Genomic DNA, 20,156 nt, shown 5'->3' on the forward strand with positions numbered 1-20,156 from the left:
GCAAATATACATACCTACACAGCTTTCCATGGTTTACCCCAGATGCTTCACATGCCTTGATTCAATCCACCGACAGCACGTCAACCCCGGTATACCACATCGCTCCAATTCACTCTATTCCTTGCCCTCCTTTCACCCTCCTGCATGTTCAGGCCCCGATCACACAAAATCTTTTTCACTCCATCTTTCCACCTCCAATTTGGTCTCCCTCTTCTCCTCGTTCCCTCCACCTCCGACACATATATCCTCTTGGTCAATCTTTCCTCACTCATTCTCTCCATGTGCCCAAACCACTTCAAAACACCCTCTTCTGCTCTCTCAACCACGCTCTTTTTATTTCCACACATCTCTCTTACCCTTACGTTACTCACTCGATCAAACCACCTCACACCACACATTGTCCTCAAACATCTCATTTCCAGCACATCCATCCTCCTGCGCACAACTCTATCCATAGCCCACGCCTCGCAACCATACAACATTGTTGGAACCACTATTCCTTCAAAAATACCCATTTTTGCTTTCCGAGATAATGTTCTCGACTTCCACACATTCTTCAAGGCCCCCAGAATTTTCGCCCCCTCCCCCACCCTATGATCCACTTCCGCTTCCATGGTTCCATCCGCTGCCAGATCCACTCCCAGATATCTAAAACACTTCACTTCCTCCAGTTTTTCTCCATTCAAACTCACCTCCCAATTGACTTGACCCTCAACCCTACTGTACCTAATAACCTTGCTCTTATTCACATTTACTCTTAACTTTCTTCTTCCACACACTTTACCAAACTCAGTCACCAGCTTCTGCAGTTTCTCACATGAATCAGCCACCAGCGCTGTATCATCAGCGAACAACAACTGACTCACTTCACAAGCTCTCTCATCCCCAACAGACTTCATACTTGCCCCTCTTTCCAAAACTCTTGCATTTACCTCCCTAACAACCCCATCCATAAACAAATTAAACAACCATGGAGACATCACACACCCCTGCCGCAAACCTACATTCACTGAGAACCAATCACTTTCCTCTCTTCCTACACGTACACATGCCTTACATCCTCGATAAAAACTTTTCACTGCTTCTAACAACTTTCCTCCCACACCATATATTCTTAATACCTTCCACAGAGCATCTCTATCAACTCTATCATATGCCTTCTCCAGATCCATAAATGCTACATACAAATCCATATATATATATATATATATATATATATATATATATATATATATATATATATATATATATATATATATATATATATATATATGTGATAAATGAATTGCTGATATGGATAACCCCAATAATATAACAAGAGCACAGATCATGTAAAGAATGGACATAATAGAGTGAAGCAATATTAGAAATAAAATACAGCTTGGCCATGCAAACTCCTTGGAAGATGAATAGCAAAAGAACTGTGAAGAGCATCTTAGGTAGAAGAGTATGTACATCATAAAAAGAAATCAGGCTTGAGTGAGTGCACAGTTTGTGCTAAGGGGCAATTCAGATGAAGATGCCATGAGAGTGACTGATTTCATTTTGTGGTGGTGTTCGTGTAAAAGTGGAAGGGTAAATAGAGACGCAAGTCTCACCTGACAACTCAACTTACTGTGCAAGGTGAATAATTATGAAGTGCTGTAGTAGTCTGGAAGAACTGTTTCACTTCATCACACTGGACATAGGTTGAGGGTATGTGTGAATGAGCTGCGAGGCTGTATGCACTTGATCCACCCTATGTAAATGGGAATGGAGTTACAGATAATAGAAAGACATAATTTTATCTTCCTGAATGAAACTAAAGGTCATATATAAAATGGAGATCTTTTCCCTATATTTGCATTGCACAAGTTATAAAACGGTACAAGTAACTGCCTGCCGATATCTAAGACGCAGTCTCCCAATACACAGAAGGGCTGGTCTGGTAGAATCTCCTTGTCAGCATTCTACATACACTCTATATCTGACCACAAATCTCCAACATACTTCCTCACCCCAAGTGTTATCATATTTACCCCTATCAGTCATTTAGTAACCATCCTTACCACATGCCTAAATAATCTCAAAACCCGTAACATCCTTATCACATGCCTAAATAATCTCAAAACCCATCTTTAGTATTTTTCAGCCACTCCTTTTCCAATTCTGTACTCCCATTTGCAATCCTGCTTATATGATTTCATATCCAAGCCTTAAAATTAAGTTCCTCCCCTTAGAACTATCCATCATTCTGGTATATCAAACCCATGCCTTCCTTTCATACCCGAGATGGGACTTTCCAACAAACTTCTGAACAATAAACAACATTCTACCTCTCAGCTACCAATTCTCTCACAGAATATACTCAAAATATAAACCTCCTAAATCAACCTCTAACACTTAACTATATTTTGCACTTCACATTTTTCCTCCAAAACAAGACTACTCTGCATTTGTTAGCTTTCACTTTCAGGCTTCTAAGCTTATGCTTAACCTTTCACAGTATCTTAAAGCCTTAAACATTATCACAGCACCATCTGCATATGTATCAATACTCCAGTCATCTTCTGACTTTAGTTCGTTATCTATACTGCTTTCATTATCCTCCAATATGACTCCAAACATACATATTACAATCATAAAAATACAACTGTTTTCTCCAAACTTCAACACTAAGCTACCTAATCTTTCCTCTTCTACTTATTCTATATAATTCTACAAAACCCTTTATTTCCAACAGCTTGACTTCAACACATTCTAATATCCCTTCCTGTCACCTCTATCAAATACCTTCACAACACCTTTAGAGATATCATACTCTTGCTTATCTAACATTTAATCTATCATTCCACATGACCATCTTCCTCCTATTATCCTCCCTACCCAAATCTTTCTGCCACATCTTATCTTTTCAGTTCTCAAAAATATTTTTCTACCATACTCTTTGTTCTAATGGGCCACACTATATTTCACTTCTTCAATTTCAAAGCTAATTCTAACTCAATAAGCTCACCTCTCTAATCCATGTGCATATACAAACCACTCCTGCTCTTTGGAGTATTCCGCATCTCCTACTAGTACTCCTACCATGGCTCAAACAGAAGTTTACCAGATACATTTCTAATCTTATTAGATCATTCCATTCTTTTAAAACTATTCCAATAAAACATCTTTTCCTGATGGCTATCAAACTGATATTGCAATCCTCCCCAAACCCTTTCTCAGTCCTCTTTCAAAAAATCATATACAACCAACTATTCTTTTTATGTCAGCATAATTTCCATCTACCTTCCTCACTTGTAACTCCCTGCTACATTTCTCCTTCCATCCATTTCTCTCTTAATGCCTTTTTTAACATTCTCATTCCACCATAATGTTCCTTTTCTCTCTCATCTTTCACATTTCTGAAATCAGTAATGAACGTGATATGCATGGCAAGAAAAATTAGCAAAAGCTACAAGACAGCATTGCTGCACTCTGCTGCCTTACTAAACAGGTCCTTTTTGCATGCAACATACAGCAGTGAAGCATGGGCATCCAACTCACATACACAGGCATCCCCTGTGTTCAAAATCATTAGTATTCCAAGTGCAATGGACTAGCTAAAACGTAAGCATCTGTGTCGGTGTGTGTAACTGAGTGTACATTATGGGAAGGGAATTGTACACTTGAACATTCTCTATCACCATACAACTTCTTAAATTTCTGTACGCTGTATGTGTGTGTGTGCACGATTATCATTTGTGTGTTGAAAGTTTTACATTCTTGCAGCCTCGTCTCTTTATCCTGAATATATACATACCACGTCTTCACTCTTATATTTGCGTACATATATACAAGTACACACACCCTTGCCTAAACACTTATTGATCAGCCCTCCCTGACAGGAGGACAAACAACTGGGTTGGAAGTACACCAAATGCCACACCCAGGTTTCGAGCCCATGTGTGCAATTACTATTTGTGTACCATGGGGAAACTCTTTTACACACATGTCTTTACTCCTATGTATGTATGTATTCACACACACACTCGCACACACCCCAGCCTATAACAGGCACCCATACACATTCCTGCATGTTTGTGTATACGTAATTTCCTACTCAAACTGTACAAGGTAGGATTTTAACACTTATGGGGCTCTGTCTCGTGTGTATGTGTGCGTGTTTGTGTGTGTGTGTGTGTACAATTACCAATTTGAACTGCATGGGGAGATAGTTTAATGTTCTTGGTATCTTTTTTTTTTTTTAACCTTCTTTACATACATTAAACTTCTTAAATTAATGTATGCTTTTGTCTGTGTGCATGTGTGTGTTTATGTGTGTGTGTGTGTTAATCGGCAAAGAAGGGACATGGGTGACTGGAGTATGTAACATGAAGTGCGCCAAGTGTGTGCAATGTATTAAGTGTGGAGAGTGTAAGAATGTGCTGGGTTGTAAGGGTGATATGAGAAAAGGAGAGTCTGATTAAAGATGTGACGATGTATCAAAGGTGTGTATGGATAAGGAATGTCCATGATGTAATGGAGCAGGAGGAGTGCAGGTAATAAGTGTGAAACTACCTTGAACGTGTTATGAATCGCAGTTTATGAGGTGTGAGTAGTACGAACAAGAACTATGAACAGGGATTGGGAGCACATCATAAACTTCGTCAAATAGTGGAAAACATAAATATCAGGGTTAGAGAGAGAGAGAGAGAGAGAGAGAGAGAGAGAGAGAGAGAGAGAGAGAGAGAGAGAGACTCCCTCACTATGAGTATGTATGGCTAGATTCTGCCATGACGGTTGGGTTAGTGTGCAAGAATTACTGTTCATCTTGCTTGATGGGTAGCACTGTTTCTCCTCTACTTACGTCTTGCTTGTTGGATAATGATGTTTTTCTCAGTAGCTACTCCTAAGGTACTATCATCTATGTAAGGTTCATACAGCATTGTCATGTGTTTAATCCTATTTTCAGTAATTCTACTGTAATACTAAGTATCTTAGTTCTACTGGTACTGTATCAAATAAGCATTCCAGTTTCCTTGGTGAACTTTCAGATATTTTCACCTGGTACCTATTAAGTATGTTCCCAGATACACCTGATTCAATGATTAAGTACCAACTTTGCTAAGCTGATTTCAGGTCCAAACATTGTTCTTTGCACATTCTATTTTACTGCCACATATCAGTATGTATATCTCTCTTTCTTCCAAATTGTAGAGTTCAACTTCAAATCCTAAAAGTATTTCATATGCTCTAGTCCATAAATTTGGCTCAAGTGCTTCTGTGCTTTAATTTACTTTCATTTGCTTCACTGTTGACTGTACAACAAAAGAGTATTCAATTTCAATACCTAAGTACACACAGTAATCTTCCCAATGGGTCCAATGAACTTTGAAATGATCAGTAAAGCTTATGTCATCTTAGTGTGATACATAAGCTTGGATGTGAAACAAATTTCCAAATAATGGTGGGAGCCCCACTTCTGTTATATCTAATAAAATATGAAATAAATATAAAATAGTTTGAATCCTGGCTGAGCATTCAGCCCACAGTCAACCCAGCTGTCCATCCTTCCCTAAGAGTTGGTTGATAAAATGGGTGCCTGAATCAGACTAGGATAATGACTAGGCAGACAATAATGAAAGGGGGTTGGTCATATACAATGACAAGCCAGGTAGATTATAGTAGATAATCAAAAATGATAATTGATAAACACTGTCTTTATGTGTTTTGAATAATTCATAGGAGTTAAAGATTAATATATCCAATTTCCTCACATGTCGTAGAAGGCGACTAGAGGGGACGGGAGCGGGGGGCCAGAAATCCTCCCCTCCTTGTATTTTAACTTTTTAAAAATGGGAAACAAAAAGAGTCACGCGGGGAGTGCTCATCCTCCTCGTAGACTCAGATTGGGGTGTCTAAATGTGTGTGGATGTAATCAAGATGTGAAAAAAGAAGAGATAGGTAGTATGTTTGAGGAAAGGAACCTGGATGTTTTGGCTCTTAGTGAAACGAAGCTCAAGGGTAAAGGGGAAGAGTGGTTTGGGAATGTCTTGGGAGTAAAGTCAGGGGTTAGTGAGAGGACAAGAGCAAGGGAAGGAGTAGCAGTACTCCTGAAACAGGAGTTGTGGGAGTATGTGATAGAATGTAAGAAAGTAAATTCTCGATTAATATGGGTAAAACTGAAAGTTGATGGAGAGAGATGGGTGATTATTGGTGCATATGCACCTGGGCATGAGAAGAAAGATCATGAGAGGCAAGTGTTTTGGGAGCAGCTGAATGAGTGTGTTAGTGGTTTTGATGCACAAGACCGGGTTATAGTGATGGGTGATTTGAATGGAAAGGTGAGTAATGTGGCAGTTGAGGGAAAAATTGGTATACATGGGGTGTTCAGTGTTGTAAATGGAAATGGTGAAGAGCTTGTAGATTTATGAGCTGAAAAAGGACTGGTGATTGGGAATACCTGGTTTAAAAAGCGAGATATGCTTAAGTATACTTATGTAAGTAGGAGAGAGGGGCAGAGAGTGTTATTGGATTACGTGTTAATTGACAGGCGCGCGAAAGAGAGACTTTTGGATGTTAATGTGCTGAGAGGTGCAACTGGAGGGATGTCTGATCATTATCTTGTTGAGGCTAAGGTGAAGATTTGTATGGGTTTTCAGAAAAGAAGAGTGAATATTGGGGTGAAGAGGGTGGTGAGAGTAAGTGAGCTTGGGAAGGAGACTTGTGTGAGGAAGTACCAGGAGAGACTGAGTACAGAATGGAAAAAGGTGAGAACAATGGAAGTAAGGGGAGTGGGGGAGGAATGGGATGTATTTAGGGAATCAGTGATGGATTGCGCAAAAGATGCTTGTGGCATGAGAAGAGTGGGAGGTGGGTTGATTAGAAAGGGTAATGAGTGGTGGGATGAAGAAGTAAGATTATTAGTGAAAGAGAAGAGAGAGGCATTTGGATGATTTTTGCAGGGAAAAAATGCAATTGAGTAGGAGATGTATAAAAGAAACAGACAGGAGGTCAAGAGAAAGGTGCAAGAGGTGAAAAAGAGGGTAAATGAGAGTTGGGGTAAGAGAGTATCATTAAATTTTAGGGAGAATAAAAAGATGTTCTGGAAGGAGGTAAAAAAAAGTGCGTAAGACAAGGGAGCAAATGGGAACTTCAGTGAAGGGCGCTAATGGGGAGGTGATAAGTAGTGGTGATGTGAGAAGGAGATGGAGTGAGTATTTGGAGGTTTGTTGAATGTGTTTGATGATAGAGTGGCAGATATAGGGTGTTTTGGTCGAGGTGGTGTGCAAAGTGAGAGGGTTAGGGAAAATGATTTGGTAAACAGAGAAGAGGTAGTAAAAGCATTGCGGAAGATGAAAGCCGGCAAGGCAGCAGGTTTGGATGGTATTGCAGTGGGATCTATTAAAAAAGGGGGTGACTGTATTGTTGACTGGTTGGTAAGGTTATTTAATGTATGTATGACTCATGGTGAGGTGCCTGAGGATTGGCGGAATGCGTGCATAGTGCCATTGTACAAAGGCAAAGGGGATAAGAGTGAGTGCTCAAATTACAGAGGTATAAGTTTGTTGAGTATTCCTGGGAAATTATATGGGAGGGTATTGATTGAGAGGGTGAAGGCATGTACAGAGCATCAGATTGGGGAAGAGCAGTGTGGTTTCAGAAGTGGTAGAGGATGTGTAGATCAGGTGTTTGCTTTGAAGAATGTATGTGAGAAATACTTAAAAAAGCAAATGGATTTGTATGTAGCATTTATGGATCTGGAGAAGGCATATCATAGAGTTGATAGAGATGCTCTGTGGAAGGTATTAAGAATATATGGTGTGGGAGGAAAGTTGTTAGAAGCAGTGAAAAGTTTTTATCGAGGATGTAAGGCATGTGTACGTGTAGGAAGAGAGGAAAGTGATTGGTTCTCAGTGAATGTAGGTTTGCGGCAGGGGTGAGTGATGTCTCCATGGTTGTTTAATTTGTTTATGGATGGGGTTGTTGGGGAGGTGAATGCAAGAGTTTTGGAAAGAGGGGCAAGTATGAAGTCTGTTGTGGATGAGAGAGCTTGGGAAGTGAGTCAGTTGTTGTTCGCTGATGATACAGCGCTGGTGGCTGATTCATGTGAGAAACTGCAGAAGCTGGTGACTGAGTTTGGTAAAGTGTGTGGTAGAAGAAAGTTAAGAGTAAATGTGAATAAGAGCAAGGTTATTAGGTACAGTAGGGTTGAGGGTCAAGTCAATTGGGAGGTGAGTTTGAATGGTGAAAAACTGGAGGAAGTAAAGTGTTTTAGATATCTGGGAGTGGATCTGGCAGCGGATGGAACCATGGAAGCAGAAGTGGATCATAGGGTGGGGGAGGGGGCGAAAATTCTGGGAGCCTTGAAGAATGTGTGGAAGTCGAGAACATTATCTCGGAAAGCAAAAATGGGTATGTTTGAAGGAATAGTGGTTCCAACAATGTTGTATGGTTGCGAGGCGTGGGCTATGGATAGAGTTGTGCGCAGGAGGATGGATGTGCTGGAAATGAGATGTTTGAGGACAATGTGTGGTGAGGTGGTTTGATCGAGTGAGTAACGTAAGGGTAAGAGAGATGTGTGGAAATAAAAAGAGCGTGGTTGAGAGAGCAGAAGAGGGTGTTTTGAAGTGGTTTGGGCACATGGAGAGAATGAGTGAGGAAAGATTGACCAAGAGGATATATGTGTCGGAGGTGGAGGGAACGAGGAGAAGAGGGAGACCAAATTGGAGGTGGAAAGATGGAGTGAAAAAGATTTTGTGTGATCAGGGCCTGAACATGCAGGAGGGTGAAAGGAGGGCAAGGAATAGAGTGAATTGGAGCGATGTGGTATACCGGGGTTGACGTGCTGTCAGTGGATTGAATCAAGGCATGTGAAGCGTCTGGGGTAAACCATGGAAAGCTGTGTAAGTATGTATATTTGCGTGTGTGGACGTATGTATATACATGTGTATGGGGGGGGGGGTGGGCCATTTCTTTCGTCTGTTTCCTTGCGCTACCTCGCAAACGCGGGAGACAGCGACAAAGTATAATAAATAAAAAATAAATAATATATATATATATATATATATATATATATATATATATATATTTATATAAATATCTATCTTCGAAATGAAGACGAAGTGAACAACAATAAGAGAGAAGGAACCCCTCCGCCGCTTAGGTCTAGAAGGAGGGGGTCTATCCCGCCTGGAGAAAGCTCCGGTTCCGTCTCACCGAGTAAGTAGAGAAACGATCAAAGTAGTGGCATTTCACTACCGGCCACAGAAATGGCCTCCCACTTATGCTACACCTATGATGTCTCTCTACAATATCAGGCTAGAGTCAAGCTCAACAGGGTCTTCTTTCCCCGCTGTTTTTCGCAGGCCCGTTCCCCTGCCTGTGGGTTCGCTAGACAGTAGATAAGGACAGTGGGAATCTCGTTAATCCATTCATGCGCGTCACTAATTAGATGACGAGGCATTTGGCTACCAAAAGATTCCCTCCCTCCCCCAAAGAAGTAACAGAGAAGGGGGCTAGGTGAGGATATTCCCTCAAAGGCCCAGTTCTCTGTTCTTAACGCTATCTCGCTAACGCGGGAAATGGCGAATAGTTTGAAAGAAAAAAAAAAAAAAAAGAAAATACACACACACACACATATATATATATATATATATATATATATATATATATATATATATATATATAAATAATGATCTAACATATAAATAATGATCTAAACAAAAAATCATAATCCTTAACAGAAGTGAAATAAAGGTTTTCATCTAAATGTAGATGGAGTGTGTCTGCATTTACTTTATGCTTGTCTTACGAAAAAAAAAATCCACACACCAATCCTCTACATAATACCTTCTTTTTAACCTCATCTTTTTCACACTTGTCTGTCATTCCATGCACTAGCAAGGCAACACCACAAACACGATGAAGGAAAGACCCCATCTGCTCACACCTGTTCTCTAGCTGTCACATGTAATGCACTGAAAATCGTTCCACCCTGCTGCTGCAAATAATATGGTTCAATCAACAGACAGCATGTTACCACCTGCAAACCACATCTCTCTCTTTCACTATAACTTTGCCTGCCTTTCACCCTCTTGCATGTTCAAGCTACAAGCACTCAAAATCTGAAATCACTCAATCCTTCCATCTCCAATTCAGTCCTCTTCCCCACCTTCAGTACATCTACTCCATTTCTGACAAATATACCCTTTTTCTGTCAATTTCTCCTTAATCCTTCTTCTCATATGTCCAAACCATGTTGGCACACCCTTTTAGGTTCTGTCAACCATACTTTTCTTATTACCACAAGTCCCTCTTAACCCTATTATTTCATATTCAGTCAGCCCTCCTCACATCTCATCTGTCCTCAAACATTTCATTTAAAACATATTCAACCTACTCTGTACATCAACATCTACAGCCCATGCCTCAAATCCATTCAACACTGACAAAAACTACTATATCTTCAAAAATGCACATCTTCACCCTCCAGACAGAGGCCTATTTACACAAATTCACAATGCTCCCAGGATCTTCGCACCATCACCCACCCTATGACCCAACTCAGCTTCCATGGTTTCATTCACTGCCATGTCTAATCCCAGGTTTTCTCGATTCAAACTCTCATACCGACTAATATGTCTTTGAAATACTAAACCTAATAAAATAATCTTGCTTTCATTAATCTTTAATCTCAACTTAATCCTTTCACATACTCTCTCAAACTGAGACACGAACTTCTGCTGTTTCTTACTTGATTCTACCACCATCACAAGTCATTAATAAACAACAACTCACCTACCACTGTCCAAACACCAGCAGACTGCAAACCTGCCCCTCTCCCCAATACCCAAATACCCCCCTCACCAACGCATCCATAAACATAATACATTTCCATCTAGCTTAATAAGGAAAATAAAATTCTCTAAGGTCTATATCATCTCAAATACAAGAGAATTATAAATCTTTCGCAATAATTTAAACCAAAACATAGCCTTCAAGTGTCCAGTGAAGTAAACAATCCAATTCACTGTTCAAAAAGAGTTATACAAAGAGAAGATAAATGGGAAAGCAACTAATTCTAGTGTGTTTTTCAGAAAAAGATTCTCCAGTGAACTAACGAAGATGAGAGGTTTCCACTGCCTGGGGTAGAAAAAAAAATTTCACTGTAATACTTATCAAGACTATAGGTCAAAACCAGTACTGCCATACCTTGAAAAGTAACAATAAAAAAAACCTCACTTCAATGAATTAATATCATTTTATTAGGCAATGCATAAACAGCATGGCAATCTAACATGAATACACTTGCAGATAATTCATAACCTGACCAATTTTTCCTTTTTAAAACATATGCATCTCCCAACTGTTCTCTAAAACCAGTCTGGACATCATAAAAAATACTTAACCACCCCCAACACACCACCTAATTAAGGTCGGTTCCAATCCTACTGCAAAGGCCTAGCACATGAGCGGCCTTCCTCCAAGTAAACAACCAGATTACCAAGGTAAAAAAATCAACACTGACATATAATCCCACACATCTATTTCAAATTATATATCACTGTTTCGATTGTAATTGTGAATAAATATCAAACTTTAGAGGATGGGAATTTACATTTGAGACACCACCACTTTACTTACAATTTTGCAAAACTCCTGTATTCGAACTACATTCACAGCTTCACCACTCAGATTATTTCCTCTGTGCTTTAACTATGATACAGATGGTATATATACAGATGGGTGATGATATAATGTAAAAGTAGTACCTGGAATTTTTTTGCTAAATCAATTCATGCTATATCGTCCCAGTACTTTCTAAGTAAATCAGTTCAGGACTGTAGGCCAAAACTATATGAAATAATACTGAAAACATTAGTAATTAATAGTCTGTGCATTTTGCATGAACTTACCAAAGAAAACTGTGTAGAAAAAATAAATGAACACAATCTACAAACTCATTCATCAAGAGTAAAGATGTACGTGTTGAACAGAAGAGTAAGAAGGGCTCTGGATGCTAAATTAGGTTTTCCTATATTTTTCTGGGAATATTGATAGTTTATCCCTTGGGATAGGGGAGAAAAAATACATCCTACGCATTCCCTGCATGTTGTAGAAGGTGACTAAAAGGGTGGGAGTGAGGGGCAGGAAATCCTCCACTCCTGTTTTACTTTTCCAAAAGAGGGAACAGAAAATGGGGCCGAGTGAGGAGTTTTCCCTCTAAGGCTCAGTTATCTGTTCTTGACACTACCTTGCTAACACTGGAAATGCAAATAAGTATGAAAAAATGTAGATAACTATAGTTCATGCAAGAAACAGAAACCTATGCAAGAAACTTAACGTATAAAACAAAAAGTAAAATAACTATCATTCAATGAGTAAAAAATATCAATGTTCTGAACCAATCTATTGATCACTCACCTCTAAAAAAGCACCACCCTTCTTCCACTATCTTTCTAATTATGTTATTCATTCATTTTTAGTGCATGAATCAGCCAGGAACTTGTTTAAGATAACTGTGTCGAAACATGCAAAGAGAGTAAGAATCTTTTGGACAGTACAGCTTTCAAGACCCTGAGAAAGGATATTATTTCTTATACAAAATCAGTTTCCTGCATCAGCAAGGTAGTGCCATGAAAGTGATGAAGAATGGATTTTTCCTATATTTTTTTCTGAATATCGATTATTACTACTTCATGCATTAGGGAAGAACCTTCCAAACAGAAATGCATGGGAAAAGTATAAAAAAAATATACAATTTACTAGATAATTCACCTAGTAAAATAATATATGTTTTGAACCAAATGACAGGTCATCTGCCTCTCTGCCAGGGTACCACCTATTTTTCTGGTATTGTTCTGAAAGTGCAGTTCTTTCTTAATACAAGTATTATCCAAGAATCTACAAATGAGAACCATATTGAAAAAGTATATAAATGAAAATAAAATTTAACTAAACCATTCACCATGTACAAGATAAATATTTTGAACAGTAGAGCAATCATTTTTTCATCCTCATATACATAAGTATACTTATGTAAATGTATGGGTATACGAGTGGTTAGGCCATTTTTCGTCTGTTTCTTTGTGCTACCTCACTGACACGGGAAACAGCGATTATAATATAAAAAATTCTCCCTGATTGTACTCACAAGTATTAGTTCATGCATTGGTTAATATCCAACTACAGAAAACTGAAGGAAAAGTACGTAAAAAAAAATTACAAAGTATATATGAAAAAACTGAACAGAATAATTGATCACTCACCACTCAACATATGCACCACCTGCATTTCAATTATTCTTAGTAACATGTAATTTAATGCTAATGCATATAATTGTCAAGAACCTTCTGAATTTATAGATAATTCTAAGTTCATGCACTAGAAAGGAATCTAAAAAAGACGTGTACAAAAAATCATTTATCCATTTCATTTTTTCATACTTAATTGCCGTTTCCCACATCAGCAAATAAATGATTGTTTCAAACAGAACAATCACTCACTCTCTGTGAAGGCACCACCATTTTTTCAGTTATTCTTTTAAAATTCAATTCTTTTTAAGATCACTAATTAGTCAAGAAACAGCAAAGCAAATTTATCTTGAAATTTTTTTATTCAAATAAATACTATTTACCATCATTCACTAAGTGTACAATGACTTATTTGAAATGTAGAGCAACTGAGACTTCAAGAAAGGCTAAGTAAGGCTTTTCCAACATTTTCTCTGAATAGGTATATACTTATTAGTTGAAGCATTAGGTAATATCCTCAAAAAGACAACGGTGTAAAATAAAAAAAGCATATAAAAATTTCAATATTTTGAATTAATCATTACATCTCTGCACATGCACCACCTAATTTTCCATTATTCAACTTAAATGCATAATTCAATATTATGGCATGCAATACTCAAGAACCTATCAAAAAGAATGTATAAAACATACAAAATTATAAATCTATTTTATCCACCATGTGTCAGAAGAATGTTTGTAGAAAATAGAAGAATGGTACACGACATATTCATACACAATGAAAGAGAACTGAAGCTGTAGGCTGTGTGGCTTGGGCACTTGGTCATTGTGGTGCAACTTGAGTGGTGTGCTCAGCTTTACTCAGGTGCAGCACACAGCCAGCTTGGCTCATGTAGTAATAAAAACATGGAAGTAATTCGATTATTCACTCTACAACAAATTGGTACATCAAGTTGCAATATCTAATCTTCTCATCTGTATGGTATATTGTATTTTCTAAATATCTTTACTACACAAATTCCCTCCAACAGGTTCTTACCTATGCATGAAGCAATAATCCTCCATGTATTCAGAAAAAATATAAAAACTTTTAGCACTTCTCAAGGTCCAGATCACTCTACTGCTCAAAACATTCAAGATTCATCTTGCATTAACTTTACTACATTCTTACAGAGGCTCCAATCATTGACACAAGTCCACAACAAGGCCTTGTTTACTTGAAATAGAGAGAGGATTATAAAAGACAAAAAGAAGAGACAAGGGAAGGTATTTACAAACTTTGGAGAAAGTAAAAAAACTGTCTTTTAAAATATGCCAGATCATAGTTACAGGGAGACATGAAAAGAATGAGAGTTCCAAAGCTTCAAGGTGTATAAAGGCAGAAACAGTTACCAAAGCAGCCCAGCCAAGCTGCCAACAGCCATGTAGTAATCCTGTGACACAGCAGCTTGCTGAGTATTGCGTGGTCTAGCTAGTGGTGGGGTGAACACAAGAAGCCAGCTCTTGGGAGCAAAAGCCAAAGTAATACCTAGAGAAGAGGGAAAGTAAACCAACATTGTGGCATAGGGCAAGAGGGTCAAGTTTGGAAGTTAGCCTGGGAGAGTGTAATAGTTGGAATGCCTTTGACTCAACTCTAAGTAAAGATGCAGAGCTAGAGCCATCCCTGATGAGAAAGCAGTACTCCATACAAGGAAGAATCAATCCTCTGTATACATGAAGCAACTGTTTGTAAGAATAGAAGTTTTGACACCTAAACAGGGCATCCAGTTCTTTAGAAGTAGACTTAACTATTTCCGTAATGTGGGGTTTCCCTGATAGTAAGGATGTTATGGTAATACCAAGTATGTCCATTGAGTCATGAGGTGGAATTACATAAACTGTCGAAGGAGAGACTTGAGTTGGGAGGAATTTTCAATAGAGTGATGGGTAGCAACCGAGTCTTGGAGGCATTAAACTTAATTAGATTTCATCTACCCCACTTAGATATCCTGTCCAAGTCTGAGCTTAATGAAGAAGCTGTATTAAGACAAGATGTAGGTCAAGTGAGAGAAGAAGGAGCAGAACTGAAGGATGTGGATGAATGAAGTGTTGAGTTGTCAGCATATGAGTGCATTTGGTCATTTGTGGAAGAGAGGAAATTGATGATAAAATGGAGAAAAAGTGTATGAGACAGGACAGAACCTTGAGGAGGGAGGTAAACTGATCCATTAGCAACCAAAGAGACATCTTGGTCAGAGACAAAGCTAGATATGAAGGAGCAAAGGGGGAGGGATGTCAAAAGAGGGGAGCTTTGAGATGATCCCTTTGCCACACCCCCTCAAAAGCTTTGGATATGTCAAGGGTAACCACACAACTCACCCAAAATCTTTCTGGGATGGTGACCTGACAGTAGTAAGATATTTTTTTTTATTATTTTGCTTTGTAGCTGTCTCCCGCGTTTGCGAGGTAGCACAAGGAAACAGACGAAAGAAATGGCCCAACCCACCCCCATACACATGTATATACATACACATCCCCACACGCAAATATACATACCCATACATCTCAATGTACACATATATATATACACACACACAGACATATACATATATACACATGCACACAATTCACACTGTCTGCCTTTATTCATTCCCATCGCCACCTCGCCACACATGGAATAATATCCCCTCCCCCCTCATGTGTGCGAGGTAGTGCTAGGAAAAGACAAAAAAGGCCCCATTCGTTCACACTCAGTCTCTAGCTGTCATGCAATAATGCCCGAAACCACAGCTCCCTTTCCACATCCAGGCCCCACACAACTTTCCATGGTTTACCCCAGACGCTTCACATGCCCTGACTCAATCCACTGACAGCATGTCAACCCCGGTATACCACATCGTTCCAATTCACTCTATTCTTGCCCGCCTTTCACCCTCCTGCATGTTCAGGCCACGATCACTCAAAATCTTTTTCACTCCATCTTTTCACCTCCAATTTGGTCTCACACTTCTCCTCATTCCCTCCAACTCCGACACATATATCCTCTTGATCAATCTTTCCTCACTCATTCTCTCCATGTGCCCACACAATTTCAAAACATCCTCTTTTGCTCTCTCAACCACGCTCTTTTCATTTCCACACATCTCTCTTACCCTTACATTTCTTACTCGATCAAACCACCTCACACCACACATTGTCCTCAAACATCTCATTTCCAGCACATCCACCCTCCTGCGCACAACTCTATCCATAGCCCAAGCCTCGCAACCATACAATATTGTAGTAAGATAGTAAGATAGGAAAGAATATCTCTAGTGGATCTCGCTTTACAGAAGTCAAACTGGTGATTAGAGGAAAGACTGGGTTTCAAGGTGTCTAAGGATATGGGAGTTGAGAAGGGTTTCAAAGACTTTGGAAATGATACATGTCAATGCAATAGGGCAATAGTTAACAGGGTCAGAAAAGTCACGCTTCTTAGGGATATGTATCAATGTATACTTCCTGGAGGGAAAAATTCTGATTTTTAAACAGAAAACAGGATAGACGAGTAAGCAGAGGTGCAAGTTCAGGGGCACGCTCTTTCAGCTTATGGGAATGGTTGTCATTAGGACCATAAGCCTTGCTCGTGTCCAGTGAGAGAGAGAGAAATGCTTTTCGGAGAGCCCATGAGATCATGGGGAGGGGTATAAAATCAGTAAGAGGAGCACCAGTGGGTAAAGGAAAGTTACAGTCATCCAAGATGGAGTTAGATATAGTAAACTGTATCAAATATATCTTTTCAGCAAAATTCTCCTTAATATGTTCTCCACTAATTGGATGGTATTGCAGTGGAATTTATTAAAAAAGGGGGTGACTCTATTATTGACTGGTTGGTAAGGTTATTTCAATGTATGTATGACTCATGGTGAGGTGCCTGAGGATTGGCGGAATGCGTGCATAGTGCCATTGTACAAAGGCAAAGGGGATAAGAGTGAGTGCTCAAATTACAGAGGTATAAGTTTGTTGAGTATTCCTGGTAAATTATATGGGAGGGTATTGATTGAGAGGGTGAAGGCATGTACAGAGCATCAGATTGGGGAAGAGCAGTGTGGTTTCAGAAGTGGTAGAGGATGTGTGGATCAGGTGTTTGCTTTGAAGAATGTATGTGAGAAATACTTAGAAAAGCAAATGGATTTGTATGTAGCATTTATGGATCTGGAGAAGGCATATCATAGAGTTGATAGAGATGCTCTGTGGAAGGTATTAAGAATATATGGTGTGGGAGGCAAGTTGTTAGAAGCAGTGAAAAGTTTTTATCGAGGATGTAAGGCATGTGTATGTGTAGGAAGAGAGGAAAGTGATTGGTTCTCAGTGAATGTAGGTTTGCGGCAGGGGTGTGTGATGTCTCCATGGTTGTTTAATTTGTTTATGGATGGGGTTGTTAGGGAGGTAAATGCAAGGGTTTTGGAAAGAGGAGCAAGTATGAAGTCTGTTGGGGATGAGAGAGCTTGGGAAGTGAGTCAGTTGTTGTTCGCTGATGATACAGCGCTGGTGGCTGATTCATGTGAGAAACTGCAGAAGCTGGTGACTGAGTTTGGTAAAGTGTGTGAAAGAAGAAAGTTAAGAGTAAATGTGAATAAGAGCAAGGTTATTAGGTACAGTAGGGTTGAGGGTCAAGTCAATTGGGAGGTAAGTTTGAATGGAGAAAAACTGGAGGAAGTAAAGTGTTTTAGATATCTGGGAGTGGATCTGGCAGCGGATGGAACCATGGAAGCGGAAGTGGATCATAGGGTGGGGGAGGGGGCGAAAATCCTGGGAGCCTTGAAGAATGTGTGGAAGTCGAGAACATTATCTCGGAAAGCAAAAATGGGTATGTTTGAAGGAATAGTGGTTCCAACAATGTTGTATGGTTGCGAGGCGTGGGCTATGGATAGAGTTGTGCGCAGGTGGATGGATGTGCTGGAAATGAGATGTTTGAGGACAATGTGTGGTGTGAGGTGGTTTGATCGAGTAAGTAATGTAAGGGTAAGAGAGATGTGTGGAAATAACAAGAGCGTGGTTGAGAGAGCAGAAGAGGGTGTTTTGAAATGCTTTGGGCACATGGAGAGAATGAGTGAGGAAAGATTGACCTAGAGGATATATGTGTCAGAGGTGGAGGGAACGAGGAGAAGTGGGAGACCAAATTGGAGGTGGAAAGATGGAGTGAAAAAGATTTTGTGTGATCGGGGCCTGAACATGCAGGAGGGTGAAAGGAGGGCAAGGAATAGAGTGAATTGGATCGATGTGGTATACCGGGGTTGATGTGCTGTCAGTGGATTGAATCAGGGCATGTGAAGCGTCTGGGGTAAACCATGGAAAGCTGTGTAGGTATGCATATTTGCGTGTGTTGACGTATGTATATACATGTGTATGGGGGTGGGTTGGGCCATTCTCCTTTCGTCTGTTTCCTTGCCCTACCTCGCAAATGCGGGAGACAGCGTAAAAAAAAAAAAAAAAAAAAAAACTGTAAAAGAATATGATGGCAGTACATCACCCCAGATGCCATGCCTCCACCATACTCATAAAATGCAGCCAGGTAGCCACCTATGCCAAATAAAAGGCTATCTCAGTGCTTGTCCAAATAACACTGCCTAGTCATGAATTCCAGCCTCTCCCTAACAATGGTGGCCTCCTGAGCTGGGCAACAAACAGTTCACAACCATCTGCCATTCACTCAATGCATGTAAAAGTCCAGTGGTGCCATGTCAAATCTTGGATACTCAAAACTTGATGCCATGGTTGGTAAAATGGCTATATTGTTCTGAGCATGTATACTCAAAACTGTGATTAGCAAGGGACCTATCTCAAAGTTTTCAAAACCTCAACTCCATTGCATCTCACTGGTGTTGGGGCTACAGTGTCCTCCACTGTGAAGATATCTTTGAACTTGTTATTCAGTTTTTCATGCACCTGTATATAATTCTCGACAACTCCTCCCTCTAAATCCCTTTGCCTGATACCCTGCTCTTTAACTGACAATTTCTTATGAATTTATCAACAATTTCTGCATTTTCTCTTGCTTTTTCTAGAAGACTCTCTTTGAAGTTTTTCTATTCTTCCTCTCTTATTCTGCTTTCTCTGCAAGACTCTCTTTGAAGTATCTCTATTCTTCTTCTCTTATTCTGATACAATCATCCCTGGTTCTCATGTACCTTGCAAATCCACCCATCTACATCTTTACCACTGCATATCTCAAAACTTTTTCACTTTTTGACATCTATTACGCTATTCTCTCCTCTTTCTCATATTATTCCTTCTGTACATGAAACTACACCCCCTCCCCGACATACATCTGACTTCCATTCTGACCGTCAGGTTGGACCTCGAAATGGACAAAAGTCGGACGTATCTCACATAGCATGTAGAATTCTTTTATCCTAAACAATTTCTATCATGATTTTCTCATTTTCTATTAACCAGCTTTATAATATGATTTTGCAGTTTCTTTTTACCATTTAAGATTCTTTAGTTCATACTTCATCAATTCTATTCTTTCTTATTTTTTTCCGGTCATATATACAGATGATCATGTCACATAGGTACTCATGCTCATAATACTTCCTTGTATATTTCACAGAACCTTTCCCTTCAAAGCCATGGCTCCTTACAACTGCACTCCATTTTCTAATTTATGTTACCAATAGAAATTGAGAAATTGCACAGACTTAAATTTCCACAATCGTATCTCCTCTATATGTCTGTGTCTAATCACTGCTCTTTTAACCCTGTAATGTCCAGCTTAATTATCCTTTCCAGCCCTTAAAATACCAATTTTTCAAGTTACTTGCAAGTTACTTTTAATTTCAATGTTATTCGTTTAACAAAAATAAACATTAAAAGTATTTTTCATCCACTTCTTTCACTAATCATGTGTAAAAGATTTGTAGATGTTTCAGCACAATGTGCTAAAAACAAAAAGCACAATAAGACCTGAGCATC

General features: G+C 39.3%; 1 protein-coding gene across 18 annotated transcripts in view; it reads right to left on the bottom strand.

Annotated features, from left to right (window-relative positions):
• Positions 1–20,156, bottom strand: part of gw (trinucleotide repeat containing adaptor protein gawky) — a 172,602-nt gene that overhangs the window by 77,628 nt on the left and 74,818 nt on the right. For 15 of the 18 annotated variants that reach the window (XR_011716097.1, XM_071689305.1, XM_071689300.1 and 12 more), the window contains one exon: positions 1,616–1,738. The exons of the other annotated variants lie outside the window; for them this stretch is intronic. Coding sequence is in view for 14 of the 15 variants with exons in the window: in XM_071689305.1 (XP_071545406.1) it covers positions 1,616–1,738 (123 nt within the window). In the remaining variant the exon portion in view is untranslated. The remainder of the gene's footprint in view (positions 1–1,615; positions 1,739–20,156) is intronic. 18 annotated transcript variants of the gene reach the window in all.

The sequence above is a fragment of the Panulirus ornatus genome, chromosome 46, assembly GCF_036320965.1.
Source record: "Panulirus ornatus isolate Po-2019 chromosome 46, ASM3632096v1, whole genome shotgun sequence".
Lineage (NCBI taxonomy): Eukaryota > Metazoa > Arthropoda > Malacostraca > Decapoda > Palinuridae > Panulirus > Panulirus ornatus.